This window comes from Diplotaxodon limnothrissa, linkage group LG22, assembly GCF_057381915.1.
Source record: "Diplotaxodon limnothrissa isolate DT_005_m linkage group LG22, D_limnothrissa_male_GT1.1, whole genome shotgun sequence".
NCBI classification, from domain to species: Eukaryota; Metazoa; Chordata; class Actinopteri; order Cichliformes; family Cichlidae; genus Diplotaxodon; species Diplotaxodon limnothrissa.
Window position 1 is genome coordinate 18,960,314 of NC_140616.1, and position 16,211 is coordinate 18,976,524.

The 16,211-nt window shown below is 42.2% G+C and overlaps 1 protein-coding gene across 1 annotated transcript; it reads right to left on the reverse strand.

The window, feature by feature from the left end:
• Positions 1-1,346: 1,346 nt before the first annotated feature.
• fkbp9 (FKBP prolyl isomerase 9) lies at positions 1,347-15,770 on the reverse strand. Its single transcript, XM_085346032.1, has 10 exons — positions 15,553-15,770; positions 14,657-14,802; positions 11,275-11,464; positions 11,050-11,195; positions 8,642-8,831; positions 5,237-5,382; positions 4,740-4,929; positions 2,463-2,608; positions 1,745-1,908; positions 1,347-1,668 (listed from the first exon to the last, which is right to left on the reverse strand). The coding sequence occupies exons 1-10, from the start codon at positions 15,753-15,755 to the stop codon at positions 1,489-1,491; spliced, it is 1,701 nt and encodes a 566-aa protein (XP_085202158.1). The 5' UTR covers positions 15,756-15,770; the 3' UTR covers positions 1,347-1,488.
• Positions 15,771-16,211: the final 441 nt, after the last annotated feature.

Consider the following 16,211-nt stretch of genomic DNA (forward strand, 5'->3'; position numbering starts at 1 on the left):
TTGTGGAAAAATAATTTTCTGAGATTTGCCAAGGGCTTGTGGATAACAAATAGGGCTTGCAGGATCAAAAAAAAAGAGGCCTCTGTTTTCAGAAATGCAGCAGAAAAAGAGCAGGGGGAAATTCATGTGAAACTATGCATCATGTGAAACTGTGGGGGTAGATAAAGTAGTGAAAGGAGACACCAGGTATGAGTCCACTACAGGGTGACTGCTCTCTGCCCTGACCTTAAGAAACAAGGAGGAGGAAAGAAAAGGGGCAAACACATTTTTCATTTCTGAGAATAGCAGGAGGAATGTGGAGGCAAGATATAGGAGACAAGACAACTGCATATATCAATGGCAATGGGATAGTGTGTATGCATTCAATGATCAGGGTTAGGTCAAAGGTGTCCTAAATGCATTGTGTGACTTAGAGTAAAAATGTAACAGGTTGAAGGAGCACCCCTCAGATCTGCAGGATGCTTTGCACTGTGCACAACTCCCCATGTGCATGGGTAAATAAAGATATTTGTTTATATTTGTTAAAGCTGTAGGGAGCTCAGTTCTCACACTCATGTAGGCATCAACCTGATAATGAAGACACAATGCGAGCATTATATTTAGGCCAGGTCATTTAATTGAATGAAATCTTCAGCTGATACAGGCGACATCAAGCCTTAGTGTTCTCCTGAATGTAAAAGTAATAGAAAAAAAACCTCTATTTGCATAGCTCTGTCTCACTCTTGCACACACACGCACACACTTGCACACGAATTCCTAAACCGCGCCAGACATCCAGAGAAGACCGAAACAAGCAAAGGAACAAACAGTAGACCAAAAACGAGTGAAGGAATGGAGGTTTCAGACCTGACAGCTGGAGGGTGACTGAATGATTTTAACGGCTGAAAACACAGAAGGTGGGCTGACATTTAAAAGTGAAACAGTGGGAGGTGTTTAATGTAAATAAAGGAAATAAAACCCTATTATTTTTCACTTTTAAAAACAGCGGCAGCTCTGAGTAAGAACCTTTCTTCCATCACAGTGTATCACAGTTAATTATGAATAACTCGGTGCTCCTGTCAAGACAGTTTGGACAAACTGAGTAGAAAATAAGAAAATAAAAGTCTGTAAAGTCAAAAGAGTTTTTAATCTAGATGAAGTGGAACTAGGCACTTGTTTGTTCTCTCACACAGGAGTGCTTTTATACCCTTTGATGAGAAAGGAGGTTAAAAAATTCATTCATTTCCATCGTAGTCCTCAAATTACATGATTTTTTTCTAAATCCTACATACTCGTTATTTCTTCTCAGACTCAATTGGCACTTCATGGATGAGACATCCTTTAACTCTATCATCTAAGTCCACAAAATCTCTGTCAGCCCATTTCCCCCTCCACACTTTAAACATACAAACCCATCTGCAGCTACTCTACCACCCACAAATTTACTATCAGTCCCCATTTCCCCAACTATCTGACCCTTTGCCTTATACCCTCGCGCTATAAAGCACGTCATAGCTCGTCGTGGGCAGCAGCCTCATCGGCTTTAAGTTTGAACTCTGCCTCTGTGATCTTTCCGTCACCGTTGCGGTCCTGGTTGGAGAACATGTTGTCAATGATGCGGTAAGGATCAAAGCCAGGAGCCAGGCGACCTTTACCCTCAGTCACCTGCCGCATGATGTAGTCAGTGAACTGTGCAAACAAAAAGGGGATGGTAAATTAATGGTGATGGTTAAGAGAAAATCTTGATAAGAGCAACTTGACATACCTCAGAGGGCTCCACCTCTTTGTCGGTGTTTTTGTCCATCTCAGAGAAGAGGTCTGGAGACACCTCGTCGTTCCAGATGAACATGTAGCCTTCGGGAAGTCCTTCCTCCATGTCAACCAGCTCGATGTCAAACACCAGCACGGCACTGCCTGGAACCTCACCAGCTGGACGCACAAATAAAAGCTCAATAAATCACTGTGACTCGTTCCAGACATCCGCTGAAAAGAGAGAACTATCTCTACTGCTCACTGGGTGCTTTAACCTCAAGTTATAAAATTATAAAATGGAGTTTACAGTCATTGTGTGCTCAATGAACTATTTGACAAATGTGGAAATATGGTTATCCTTTTAGTTAAATGAGGAGAACTGATGCTACTCTCCTCCTGCTTATCTGGGCAGGCCCGGCAGTACCAGAAAGACCCTCGTGTGTCGCCCACCACCCACAGGAGGAGCTATAGGGGTTCAGTGCATTTCCCAAATCTGCTGATAAGTGGATTTTCATCCCTGACCAGGCTAGACAGCAAAACTAAGTAAATACTTACAATAATTTTATTTTATGACTGGAAACTGAAAGAAACCTTTCATGTGTTGCACCACTAGAAAGGTGCACGCAGTAAAAATGTGTGTTTCATTTTAAATGAAATGAAACACACATTTAGTTTAAAATGAAACACACACATTCTGAGTGTGAGTGTGCGGGCGTGTGTGCGTGACTCACTGACTCCCCTCTCCCCATAGCCCAGATGAGGAGGAATAACAAGGTGTCTTCTCTCTCCCACACACATGTCCATGAGTCCATCCTCCATCCCCGGGACCACCTGGTTTGCTCCCAGGACTATGTTGTATGTCTTCCCATAATTATACCTGAAACAGATAAACATATAAAACAGCTGCATATTAGTCGCCGTGCTAAAGGAAGCATGTCCATCATTTCTGTCTACACACATGAGATCTGTTTTTCTTATTTATTCTTGTTTAAGAATAAGTAAAAGTTTCAACTTGTAAACATAATGTGTATTTCCTTAATTTCAGCAGGCCAGAGGATCACGGTGTGGGTTTGAATCCACAGCATTAAGAAGACTTTTGCAAATTATAACCTGCTGCTAGGATGACTCACAATTGTGGATTCAAACAACCATTAAACAGTGAGGAGACATGACCCTGCAGACCTCATTGCTGGGGATCGTTACTATATAAAGAGCTCACAGCTCAGACAAAGAGCTCACCATTCAAGAGATCCTACTTATGTTATCTTTGTGATAGCTGGACACTAAACCAGGAGTTTAAAGTGGCTGTGAGGAATAAAAAGGGGGAAAAAAGGAAATTCACATGTAGAGCGACAGTTTTCTTTTTCAAATGCATAACGTGAACAAAGTGGCGCTTTCACCACCACCTATGCGCACTTGAATGCACATCTGTAAGAGGAAACTTGCTAAAAGGTCTGTTTGAAGGCTGAAATCCGACACACCCCCTCTTCAGTCTGCCTGAAGCTGTTTCTATGCAAAAAAGCACAAATCATCACACATCTCTGCTTTGGTCTCATCTGTCCAAACAAAATCTTCTCCTGAAGTCTTGTCGTTTGCTCTGATGCAACTTTGCGAACCTCTTTAGAAAGAAGAGGCTTTCTCCTGACAGCTAACTGTACTCTTATTTACCATGCTAACTGAGTCTGAGATGTAGCTCTTGAGCTTTACATGGTCTGATCTTGCTGTGGCTTCGTGGCTTTGCTCCAGACCAGCAAGCTGGACATTGGGGAAACTGTTACAGAGTCATGTTTACCATGAATAATCTTGTAGGCTACATATTATAGCTACATTATGAAGCTTTTGTGCATATAACACATGTTTTTGGTCAGGATGGTGACGAAAAAATCAGAGAATGACTCGTCTCTGTGTTTAAGTGAGGACTCAGGGAAGCTTGGTTCTGTTGTGGTGGATCTACGTGCTTATTGGTTGACATCTGGTGGATGCCTCCGCTTTTTATTCACTGATTCTGCACTTTTGTAGAATTTCAATAAATTGTTTTCAGTGAGTTCTGCTCTCCTCTAATGGCCCTTTTTATGTTTTACTTTTAAACAGAATTTTAAAAACTGAATCGACAGTTGCTTAAAAATGACTTGAATCTCACCTCCAATTTTTAACCTAGCAACAGCTTTACTAACCTGCTATCAACCCACTACATGTGACCTCTGTCATAGTTCCTATCATGCCATCTATTGCTGCCCTCTTAATTACAGGAAAAATTTTAATTATGTTAAACTGTTGCTCGACTTACGTCTGTATGAGATCAGTTGATTATGATGTACTTGCAAGAAGACTGCTGTTGAAAAGAAAACTGACCCTGAAACGGGGCTGAGTCGGAGCTAATAAAGATAAGATTGTATGCCTCGGCATGATGGCACATGTATGGAAAATTCCACAATTTTGAAAGGCTAATTGTGTAACTTAGGATGTGACTCCAGCTATAATGGCATCCGTGAGCTGTAAGTTTTAGTCTTAATCTGTACCCTCTGACTTCTTGCTGCAAGTAAAACTTGAGAGACTCTGTGATCACTGCTTAAAGTTTTTAAATCAAATTTTTAAAATTATCTGAATGTTGATGATGCTCTGGTCCTGATTTCACAGCTATAACACGCTTTACCTGATCTCTTAAGAATTATTAACCGGTTCTCTAATATATCAGGATGTAGAGTAAATTGGCCAAAATCCGAAGCACTCCCTCTGCCCCAAAACCTTGTTCCAGCCGGGGATTTCAGCTGGCCTCAGACATGGTTCACTGTGTGTCGTCCCTCCCCCCACTAAGCTCTCAACCCCCCATTCTTTCGCTCCTGCAGGTGGTCTGGAAGAAGGTGGCCTTGCTATTAAATTTTAACTCCCACCTTTACGCTGACGCCTCCATTTAGGTCAATCCCAACTCTGCACTAATAAGTCTCAGTTTCTCTGTTACCTTTTTTTTTTTTTGCTCTCCCAGAAGAGTCCAACAGAGCTTTACTTACGTGGAGTCGATGGATGTGCCGTCCATCAGAGAGGCATTGTAGTGGTATTTAACAAAGTCTCCCTTCTTAGTTTGCTTGTCACACTCTTCTGGCTTGAAAGTGGCGGTGATCTCAGTGTTATCCGAGGGGTTGTGGAAGTCGATGATGTGGACGTCGAACACCAGCACTGCTGAGCCTGGGATCTTTGTGCCTGAGAGAGAGAGAGAGATGTGGAAAGGGGAAAAAATGAGTTGAATCTACCTGTGATTTCAGTCAAAACAAGAATCCAGAATTTCTTTTTAATTTATTGAATCTTGAGTGGAAAGCGTGCACATTTGTACAAAGACGTTCTCAAAAACGAACGTTTATGTCTCGTCGCTACAGCAGACCTTCTGTTTTCTCTACCACAAGAAGAACGCATGATAAATGGCACAACAAGCACTTCTGATCTCATGGCTCATGACTCTTATGATCTTTCTCTCACTGAGCCAATGAATCTGAGCATTACACATACACACCTGTGCCCTCCTCTCCGTAACCGAGATGCGGGGGGATGGTGATGGTGCGTCTCTCCCCAATGCAGACTCCGATCAGGCCCTCATCCATGCCGGCGATCACGTAGCCTCGACCCACGTATGTGTCGTAGGTACGATTACGAGAGTAGCTGAGGAAAAGAAAATATTAGGAAAATAATTTTGAAGGTAAAAACAGTTTGTTTTTTACCCTCATATAATAAAGTTAGTCATAGCTTAAGCTTGAGTTTCAGATGCACGCCGATATGGAGGAGGTAAAAACACCGCAACACATTGCAAAAGTCAGTTTTCCTTTATAGACACAGGGTAATGAACAAAGAGATAAACACACACAAAAAACATCTATCTAGCAGATAATCAAACCAGGGACTTAATTTCCTCCTTTGTGATATGCCCTCTACCCAGTCTGCTGTCGGATCACACCAGTGTCACCCAAATTTTGTAAGTTTTGCTCTCTTAGTTCAGACTTGTACACACACGGGCAACAATGCACACTTCTCTCTCTAATGGATAAGACAGATAACAGATAACACTTGATCTGACATGTTTTGTGATTGTCTTTAGAAATATGACGCGTTATTATCACAGTTCCTCTTTAATCCCTGCTATCCATGTTTACATTTTGTACTGGTTATAGTCTAAGAAGCTTGGAAAGAAAGCCACTGGACTTCTTTAAGTTTCTTGAAGAAGTTTCACCTCTCATCTGAGAAACTTCTTCATTTGCAAAACAAACCGGTAGAGAGTCCCAGGTATTTAAACCCTAGCGGGGGTTGTCCCTTAAAGGAGTTGTTGACCCATTAATCATGAGTCAAGGTGTGAAAACGGCATGGGTCAATAACAGGAGAGGTTTTGTGTGAAACCATTGTGAGGCCTTGCACCATCCTGTGACTCATTGAGATGCAAGATGTGAGTGGAGATTGAGGCACCAGCATTGTAGGTGGCAGACAGTCGGGTGCCCTAAGCTCCTGACACTACCATGACCGGGATGACTACGAATCTACACACGTCAGGTTACAGTGTTAAATTCTGTGTATAAATAGTTTTTTATACTCTATTATTGTGGTTATCGGGTCGCCTTGACATTTGCAGCAGACATAGGAGGTTGTTTTGGAAAGATTATTTTTGTTTTATGTTTACGATTAGCCATTGAGGAGGAATCATGATTGATGTGTTTTGAATACGGTGATGTCTTCAAAACTGAACCAGAAAGTGCATAAAAGCAGCTCATTATACCGCTATATAGGCCACATTATGCCTTTGATTAAAGATTGTGAAATCATCATATTGTTTTAGGTTGCATTACACTCCAGATCTACAAGAAGGTGAGAAAACATTAGATTTATTAGACTGTTTTATGATGCATTACACTGCTGAGTTATAAGAAATGCTGTTTGTGTAGAATCATGACCTTCCTTTTTCAGATTACAAAGAGAACACAGCATACTGGGTAGAGGTTTTCTGCCCCATCTCATCAGGAAGAGATAAAACAGGAAGCCAAGGCCATCACTTAGGCGCCGTAAGATAGAAAGAATGTGAGGGTTTAGGCTTCATGACCCTGGAGGGGGGAGGGGAAGAAGCTATGTGTAACTGTCACACACTTCAAGACACCCTCCTGTGGAAAGTGTTGTATGGAATAAAGAGATTGTTGATTGAGCATTAAACACTCAGTGTTGTTCTTCCTTCAGCCCAAGATCAAAGAATTGGGGTATTTAACAGCACCTAGTTATTTAACTGATCTCCTTGACCTGTATAACCCCAAGAGAGCACTAAGATCTTCTAGCCAACTGCTCTTAGTGCAACCAAGGTCTCGTTGAAAAGCCAGAGGTGACCGTGCCTTTGCTGTTGCCGCTCCTAGACTCTGGAATAATCTCCCAGTTGATGTCCGTACATCTGAATCTATTCAATTGTTTAAATCGTGCCTAAAAACTTACCTGTGTAATTTAGCCTTTGAAGCAAATTAGTTTGACTTTCTTCCGGCTTGCACTCCATACCATCTTATTGTAATTGTTCAATTTGTCCCTTGTTTCTCCCCACATTGCGGTACTATTGTGAAGCTCTATGATGTACACTGGTCTTTTAAATGTGCTAAAGAAATAAATGTGATTTGATTTAATTAAAACTCGTAGTTTTTGAGTTTTGCAGATTTTAATTTTTTAAAATATATTTTTGATTCACGTAGACCTAAGGGGGAGACGATATTTCAGCACACTGTATATGCAAATATGGTTATGCTGAAAATAAACAGTCTAATAGAGGCAGATGTTAGTCCTTATTAACTCACGATTTGGATGACTGAATTCAGGAGTGACTCATTACCCGCTTATTGGTTTCCTGCATTTAGGGTGTAAATGTAATTCCTACACACAAATAAATACTAAACAAGCAAAAAAAAAATGCTGCTGCATCTAAAATCAACTCTCCCTTGTTTTGAAAGAAGCTCCTAAAGGGAATGTTCTCATTCAACATCTGCAAAACCTCCAAGAACCGCAGAGCCTCTCTCTGAAGATGCTGAATGTTTATGTGCATTACCTTAGACTGAGGTTAAATGAACAATACCAGATTTACTGGCTTTATTGTGATGGACACAGTGTGCTAGCTGCTAGCTGTGTGGAATAAGGATAAAGACACTTAGCTGTGAGACTACCCAGACGTTAAAATCCAACGTCAGCTCATTTGGTGATGATGCATTCAACAGCAGGAAACGATCTTACCCTCAAAACCACTGGGCGTAAGCTGCAACCAACAGCGTGCATTTGTTTGTACATTTGTTTGTTTACCTTGAATAACTCTGCGTCATATGACGCAGATACCAAAGAAATGCACACAGTGCAAATCAGCTATGAGTGCAAATGTGTTTCTTTTTTCCTTTTTTCTTGCATTCACTGGCAATATTTCGTGGTACATTTCGTGTTATTTCTTTGTGGCACAGATTCAACAAGTTGTTGGGTGCATGTACTTGACCTGATAGATGAAATGATGATGATAAATGATGAAATCTTATCTTATTACATATGACATCTTTCTTCAGAAAACTAAACCACACCTTTCTTGCGTTTTGTTTTGATTTTTCAAATCAAATTAGTTTCTGACTGTATCTCTTATTTGTGTCCTTTGTGGTTCTAAATTTAGCATACAAGCAATGCCGCTCTAAATCAGGCTTTTTCAAATCCACAAGAAATACCACAAGAAGAGAGATTTTAAACTTAAAACAGTTACACTATTATGTGACACAGATGTGCAGGAAGTTTCTACTTGAAGTTTAAGTTTCGATTCCTCTTTGTGTCTCCAGAGAAATGCTGCCACCGTGAGGCTACTTGAGAAACAGCGGGCAATAAACGGTTTTTATTTAGGAACCACGAGAACAAGTTTCCCTCTATGATGAATACATACCTAGAATCGAAAAATGTCCCATCCAGAAGGCTGCCGTTGTAGTGGTAACGCACAAAGTCTCCAGAAACACTCTTCCTCGTGCAGGACTCGGGCGCCACTTGGTTAGTCACTGTGATCCCGTCTCTGGGATTGTGGAGGTCCAAGAGGACAACATCAAACACCAGGGAAGCCTGTCCTGGGATGTCACTGCCTGAGGAGAGAAGAAGATGACGAAGAAGCTAAACTCTTTATTTTTCTGGGCTCAGGTTGCTATTCCCAAACTTTCAGCAAATCAGATCACGATAATGTGATGTGAAGATGAGAGCACGGGAGCCTTAGTAATAATGTTTGTGCTTGTTAATGATAGAGTGTGAGTAAGCGGGTTTTCTTACCCTTAAACACAACCAGTTTCAGTTGAACTTGTTAATAACTCACATACACAAAGGTGTTGTGAATCATTCCATCTTAATTTCCTCCAGCAGGTAGTCACATAACCGTGCTGCGCAATGGATGAAGGATAAACTTCCTATTACTTAACTTATTTTACCTGCATGCTGTCACAGTCCCCGTGTCTCTCTGGTTGGCCCACGCTGGCTACAGGTTTTGTTGTTGTTCGTTTTAGTTTTTTGTCTCTCCTCCTCCTCTCTGCCTGGGTGGAGCTCATTACGGGCTCTCACTCTTGGCCCACGCACCCCTGTGGATGGTGTCCACCTGCGGCTGATCTGGCTGATTTCCCCAGCTGCTATTTAAGGCAGTGGCACAGAGCAGCTCACCGCTGGAACGTTGAACCACCTGAGTTCGTGCTCGCGGCATATTCAAAGAAGAATCGCTTACACGTGTTTTATGTTGTGGAACTAACCTTTGACCTTCTGTCTGTAGATTCTGGACCGAATCACCGGACCTGTCCAAGTGGGGCAGTGTGTGGAGTGTTGGAGCGAGTGCGGCTGAAGAGGAGTGCGTGTGTGCGGAGGAGCGGTGGCGGTGACTGAGTGGAAGAGGAAGCGTGTGTGTGGATTCCCCCCCCCTTCTCTCCCTGGAGCCCTGGACCCCCTCCCAACTCACTGTACATATATTTTGCACTAAGGTGATCCCTATTGTAAATAAATCCCCTTTTTGTTTCCTTGAAAGAACTGTCTGCGCGTGGGTCCGTTCAGTAGCCATGACACATGCAGCTGTTTTTCTTCAGTTTATAGTGTTTTTTTTATTAATGCAATTTCCACTACCTTTAAACAGTGTCAGTCTTACTTTTACTGTCTACTTTTCTTTCTTTTTATCACTCTTGTAAAGCGGTAGAAAGTATAAATACAAATGCTCAGTTACTGTACTTAAGTTGAATTTTTCAGGTATCTGTACTTTAGTTACGAAGTTATTTTTCTGGCTGCTTTGTACTTTTACTCCATACGTTTTCACACAAATATATTTGTGTATACTTAGATTTTCAAAACAGGCTCATTACCTTTAGTTAAAGACATTTGAGGGGAGTTATTGTTATTTTATATCACAGTGGGCCTTCAAAGCGTTAATTCGATATGAGCCTAAACAGTAATACACGAAAACTAATCCTAATGGTGTATCAGTCACCGGGGTTATTGCACATAAATGGATGAAAGAGGCAAAACGATATCGTTTATGCATAATATATACCACCAGTGGGTTAAAGTTGGTTTTTTGTTTGTTTTTGTTTGTTTGTTTTGAACAAGTGTGACTGTTCACAAGTTTTGTGGTAAGTTTTTCGTGGTACTTCAGCATCTAGCTAGCCCTACAGAAGAGGAGGGAGGACAAAGGGAGTAATGTTTTTTTAAAGGTCAGCTCTTTTCACATCTAACATTTATATCCACAAAGTTTGTCAGACTAACTAAACATACACAATTTCTATTCCCATTTTATAATGTCATTTTGTTAAATTAATATTTTATTATATTAATATACCACAAGGTTCCACAAGGTGCAGAAAAGTCCTCTAAAAAAATAACTTTTTACATAATTACTTTGAGTACATTTCTGAGCCTGTACTTTTTTACTTTTACTTGAGTAAAGAAGTTAAATCAGTACTTTAACTTTGATCAGAGTACTTCTAAACCCTAGTACTTCTACTTAAGTACCTAATATCTGTACTTTTGCCGCCTCTGCACTCTCTCATACTATAAGGTCATTGTGTGGCACGTTTACTTAAAGTGTCTTGTTTATTGTAGATCTATCTAAACTCAGCCTAGTGTGATTAACAGGATACATATTGGATGGTATTAGTGCAGCTGCTTCTTTTCACCTAAATTCTAGTGTTTGTAGTAAAACTTGAAGAAACTGGAAATCCATCCGTCTATTTTCTTGACTGCTTATCCCAGCTGTCGTAGAGCAGGAGACGGGGTACGCCATAGACAGGTCGTCAGTCTGACAGAAGACTTTAAGGAACTAATCACATCAAAACTCACCATCTCCATTCTCTCCATATCCAAGTGATGGGGGCATAGTGATGATGCGCCTCTCTCCAACACACATTCCCAGAAGACCCTGATCCATACCGGCGATCAGCCAGCCGATCCCGACGTAAGTGTCATAGGTCCTCATGCGGGTGTGACTGCAGCAGAGAGTGGCGAAAACAGGCTGTAAGTGTGCAGGTGGATTGATGCATGAATGACAGCTTGTACGAGACAAACCTGGAATCAAAGAGGGTCCCGTCCAGCAGCGTGCCGTTATAGTGGTAGCGGATGTAGTCAGACACTTCCACCTTTCTGGAGCAGACGGAGGGCGTGTGGTAAGTGTTTGTCTGGACGCCATCCTCGGGGTTCCACACATCGAGGAGCAGGACGTCAAAGTGGAGGATGGAGTCAGGAGGGATGATGTCACCTGTGGAGGAGAGGACGGCAGGTGATTCTTAAACTCTGCAGTGGGATATCTGGATTAAATAAACAATCGATTCTGGTTTTTCTGATGAGCTTTTACAGGAAATCCTGATATTGTTCAGTTTTAAGTGTTTTAACCTTCCTTTTGATTTGATTTCTTTCCTGTAGCTGAAATTTTTAGTTAAGTTAAACTGGACATTCACATCGTGGATGCGTGACCAACAAATCTGCAGCAGCTTTGTGACGTTATCATGTCAATATGGACCAAAGTCTCTCGGAAATGTTTCCAGCACATGGTTGAATTTATGCCTCAAAACATTTAGGCAGCTCTGGCGCCACAAGATGGTCCAACCTAGTACTAGCAAGGTGTACCTAATAAATTGACTGGTGAGTGTATATAATACAGTGGGGCAAAAAAGTATTTAGTCAGCCACCGATTGTGCAAGTTCCCCCACTTAAAATGATGACAGAGGTCAGTAATTTGCACCAGAGGTACACTTCAACTGTGAGAGACAGAATGTGAAAAAAAAATCCATGAATCCACATGGTAGGATTTGTAAAGAATTTATTCGTAAATTAGGGTGGAAAATAAGTATTTGGTCACCTCAAACAAGGAAAATCTCTGGCTCTCACAGACCTGTAACGTCTTCTGTAAGAAGCTTTTCTGTCCCCCACTCGTTACCTGTATGAATGGCACCTGTTTGAACTCATCATCTGTATAAAAGACACCTGTCCACAGCCTCAAACAGTCAGACTCCAAACTCCGCCATGGCCAAGACCAAAGAGCTTTCGAAGGACACCAGGAAAAGTATTGTAGACCTGCACCAGACTGGGAAGAGTGAATCTACAATAGGCAAGCAGCTTGGTGTGAAAAAATCAACTGTGGGAGCAATCATCAGAAAATGGAAGACATACAAGACCACTGATAATCTCCCTCGATCTGGGGCTCCACGCAAGATCTCATCCCGTGGGGTCAAAATGATCATGAGAACGGTGAGCAAAGATCCCAGAACCACACGGGGGGACCTGGTGAATGACCTGCAGAGAGCTGGGACCAAAGTAACAAAGGTCACCATCAGTAACACACTACAACGGCAGGGAATCAAATCCCGCAGTGCCAGACGTGTTCCGCTGCTGAAGCCAGTGCATGTCCAGGCCCGTCTGAAGTTTGCCAGAGAGCACATGGATGATACAGCAGAGGATTGGGAGAATGTCATGTGGTCAGATGAAACCAAAGTAGAACTTTTTGGTATAAACTCAACTCGTCGTGTTTGGAGGAAGAAGAATACTGAGTTGCATCCCAAGAACACCATACCTACTGTGAAGCATGGGGGTGCAAACATCATGCTATGGGGCTGTTTTTCTGCCAAGGGGACAGGACGACTGATCCGTGTTAAGGACAGAATGAATGGGGCCATGTATCGTGAGATTTTGAGCCAAAACCTCCTTCCATCAGTGAGAACTTTGAAGATGAAACGAGGCTGGGTCTTCCAACATGACAATGATCCAAAACACACCGCCCGGGCAACAAAGGAGTGGCTCCGTAAGAAGCATTTGAAAGTCCTGCAGTGGCCTAGCCAGTCTCCAGACCTCAACCCCATAGAAAATCTGTGGCGGGAGTTGAAAGTCCGTGTTGCTCGGCGACAGCCCCAAAACATCACTGCTCTCGAGAAGATCTGCATGGAGGAATGGGCCAAAATACCAGCTGCTGTGTGTGCAAACCTGGTAAAGACCTATAGTAAACGTTTGACCTCTGTTATTGCCAACAAAGGTTATGTTACAAAGTATTGAGTTGTATTTTTGTTATTGACCAAATACTTATTTTCCACCCTGATTTACGAATAAATTCTTTACAAATCCTACCATGTGGATTCATGGATTTTTTTTTTTTTTTTCACATTCTGTCTCTCACAGTTGAAGTGTACCTCTGGTGCAAATTACTGACCTCTGTCATCATTTTAGGTGGGAGAACTTGCACAATCGGTGGCTGACTAAATACTTTTTTGCCCCACTGTATGTGTGTAAATGTGATTGTTCTCTGCACGTTATAAACTGCAGGTATAAACTGTTTCTCTGGAGTCTCTGCTTCACTTCTCTGTGGAAGCCGGAAACAAAAATCTAGTTTTTGTCACCCATAACTCAAAATTTCGTGTTATCTAAAAGTTTTGACGTAATAGCTCAATATTTCAAGTCATTTTTTCATGGGTTTGAGTTAGTAAGTTGAGATTTTGAGATATGAATGGCAAAAATGTGTTTTTTGTTTTTCAGTAGCAGAAATAGGCTTCTTCAAATATTCTTCTACTGTTTCACAGAAGCTTTGTGAGCAGACAGAAGATATGGATGTAAAGTGAAGAAAGCGAAGGTAAGGGGACGGGAGGAGGAGATGGAGGGCCTGAGTGTGTGGTAGCCATTGTGATTTTACTACTGATGAGTTGGCAGTCTCTTCTGGCAAAATTTTCCCTCTACCACTTCAGAGTGCTCCGTCTATCTCAGCGCTCTGTTTTCTTTTTCCTTCTTTGATCCCTCTAAAACAGGCAGCGGTAGAGGACACAGCCTCAGCCTTTACCTGTCTACACATGCCCGCTCTTTCTCTCTCTTTCCCATTAGATAATGGGATAGAAATATTTCATGCTCTTTCTCAAATATACACACCTCTCTCTTCTTGTAAACATAGCTTCACATCCTGTGACTCCCACAATATATGCATTTTCTCACACAAACACACTGATTTCTGAACAACGGCCCAGGTTTTTTTCATTTCCACACACACACTAATGACGTGACAGTGTATCTGCTTGCAGCTGATGCAGAAACATTCACAGCTGAAAATCCACAGCGGCTTCCTCTGGTCTGCTTCCTGGTCTGTGATGCCCCTCTGACATCATTCAACATGGATGCTTAGGGGCAGCCCACTTCCTCTTTGCTTCCACTGACTTCAACAGAACAAAAGTCAGAGCATTCATCAAAGACTGTAACTTCTCCGCCTTGTGCTCCTGCAAATATCCCACCAAGATCTCTCTTTGTTATGATTAGCTTTGCCAGAGATATATTTATAGTAACTACAGAGGGATAAACACCAGTCTGTGCCCTAACGTCCCAGAGTTTGGCACAGAAGTTTTGTTCTCATTCCAAACAATCAGTCATATAGGACAGCAATGTGCTGATATGAGTTTGGCACACATTCAGACATACGCACCGTAGCCTTGTTTTCCGTAGGCGAGTTGAGGTGGGATCTTCACCAGTCTTCTCTCGTTGACACACATTCCCACGAGAGCTTTGTCCATCCCTTCAATCAACTGCTTCTTGCCAACAAAGACATTGTACGTGCTGCCACGGTCATAACTAAAACATGCACAAAAACAGACTGTCAGGGAATTATCTATGAGGATGTTGCTGTGTAACATGAATCGTTTTATTCCCTGGCTTTAATCACATTTCCTTTGAGGCAATGACTTCAGGTTTTTAAAGTGACTGCCTTTCTTTTTCATATTTCAACATCTTAACAGCCTTTTATTTCTAAAGATTTAACATAAAGACTCTTGTGCAAAAATGTAAGTCTATTTCTCACTAAAACTGGGCCACGGTGTTATCTTAATCTGCAGAGTGCATCATAGTTTATGCTGTAATCAATTGTGCAGTAAATCAAATGTGACAGTGTATGTGGGGCTTTGGGTGTCTGCCCAGCTGACCACTGTGCAAGACATTTTCACTGTCAGTGGTTTGCAAAGTGGAGTTCGGGGGACTTTAAAGGTCGTGGAAGAAGCATCTGCATAAAACAAAAACTAGTTTAACTGACCCTGTGCTAACTTGCATATGACAAATAAAACTGAAAACTGAAACTAAATTATCTCTCAGATCGGGGTCCTGTGTAATCCCTGTTACCGTCTGTTTTCCAGACGACACAAAAACAGTTTTGGACCCTGAGATTAAGCACCAGAGCTCAGGCTGTCTGGTTGCCTGCGTGGCTCACAGGGGCGAACCACTAAACGCGCACTTTTACGCATCGCGCACGCTGCTCGGACCGTGCAGCCGGTCTTCTAAACGCAAAGGTGCTAAAGTGAGAGGGAAATAATGCAGATGTGAGACACTCACCTGGAGTCGAACTTGTTGCCGTCTGGAAACGTGCCGATGTAGTGATACCTGACAAAATCTCCCACTTTGACCGCGCGCACACACTGCTCTGGCACGGAGGTTTTCTCAATGAGGATGTCGTCTAACGGTACCGGAGGAGCGTTGCAGGCGGCGAACGTCACCAGAACCGAGAGATACAACACCCCTTGCGCGCACTTGATCATTGTGACCGAGGAGAACGATTTGAGACGATGGAGGTAACTGTGGGTACGGCCTGCCTGTGTGCCCGCTGACTCCCTGTCCCCCGGTGCTTTGATTTCCTCTACTCCGATTTGGACACAAGTCCTGCTTCTGGTTCCAGCATAGGACTGATCACGTGTCAAGCCAGAGAAAAAGCCGCACTACATCCGGTTTGAATATTACAAGTAAAACTTTGACTATTCGTCTAAATGTGACGCATTGTTAATAAAACCCAAATACAAGAGGTTGAAACGTGTGGTCCAATATCTCTGTGCCACACAAGCAAAAAACACACAATATTAGATTAGAAAATTAGACTCTTATTTTGACACAGTGACGTATTACTTCCGTGTTTCGCTCCAGCTGACTTAACGCCCTTTGCAATTGAATGGGATAGTTGGGGCACCGCGCTTTGCTCTTGCGCAGTGCTGCCCGAGTTA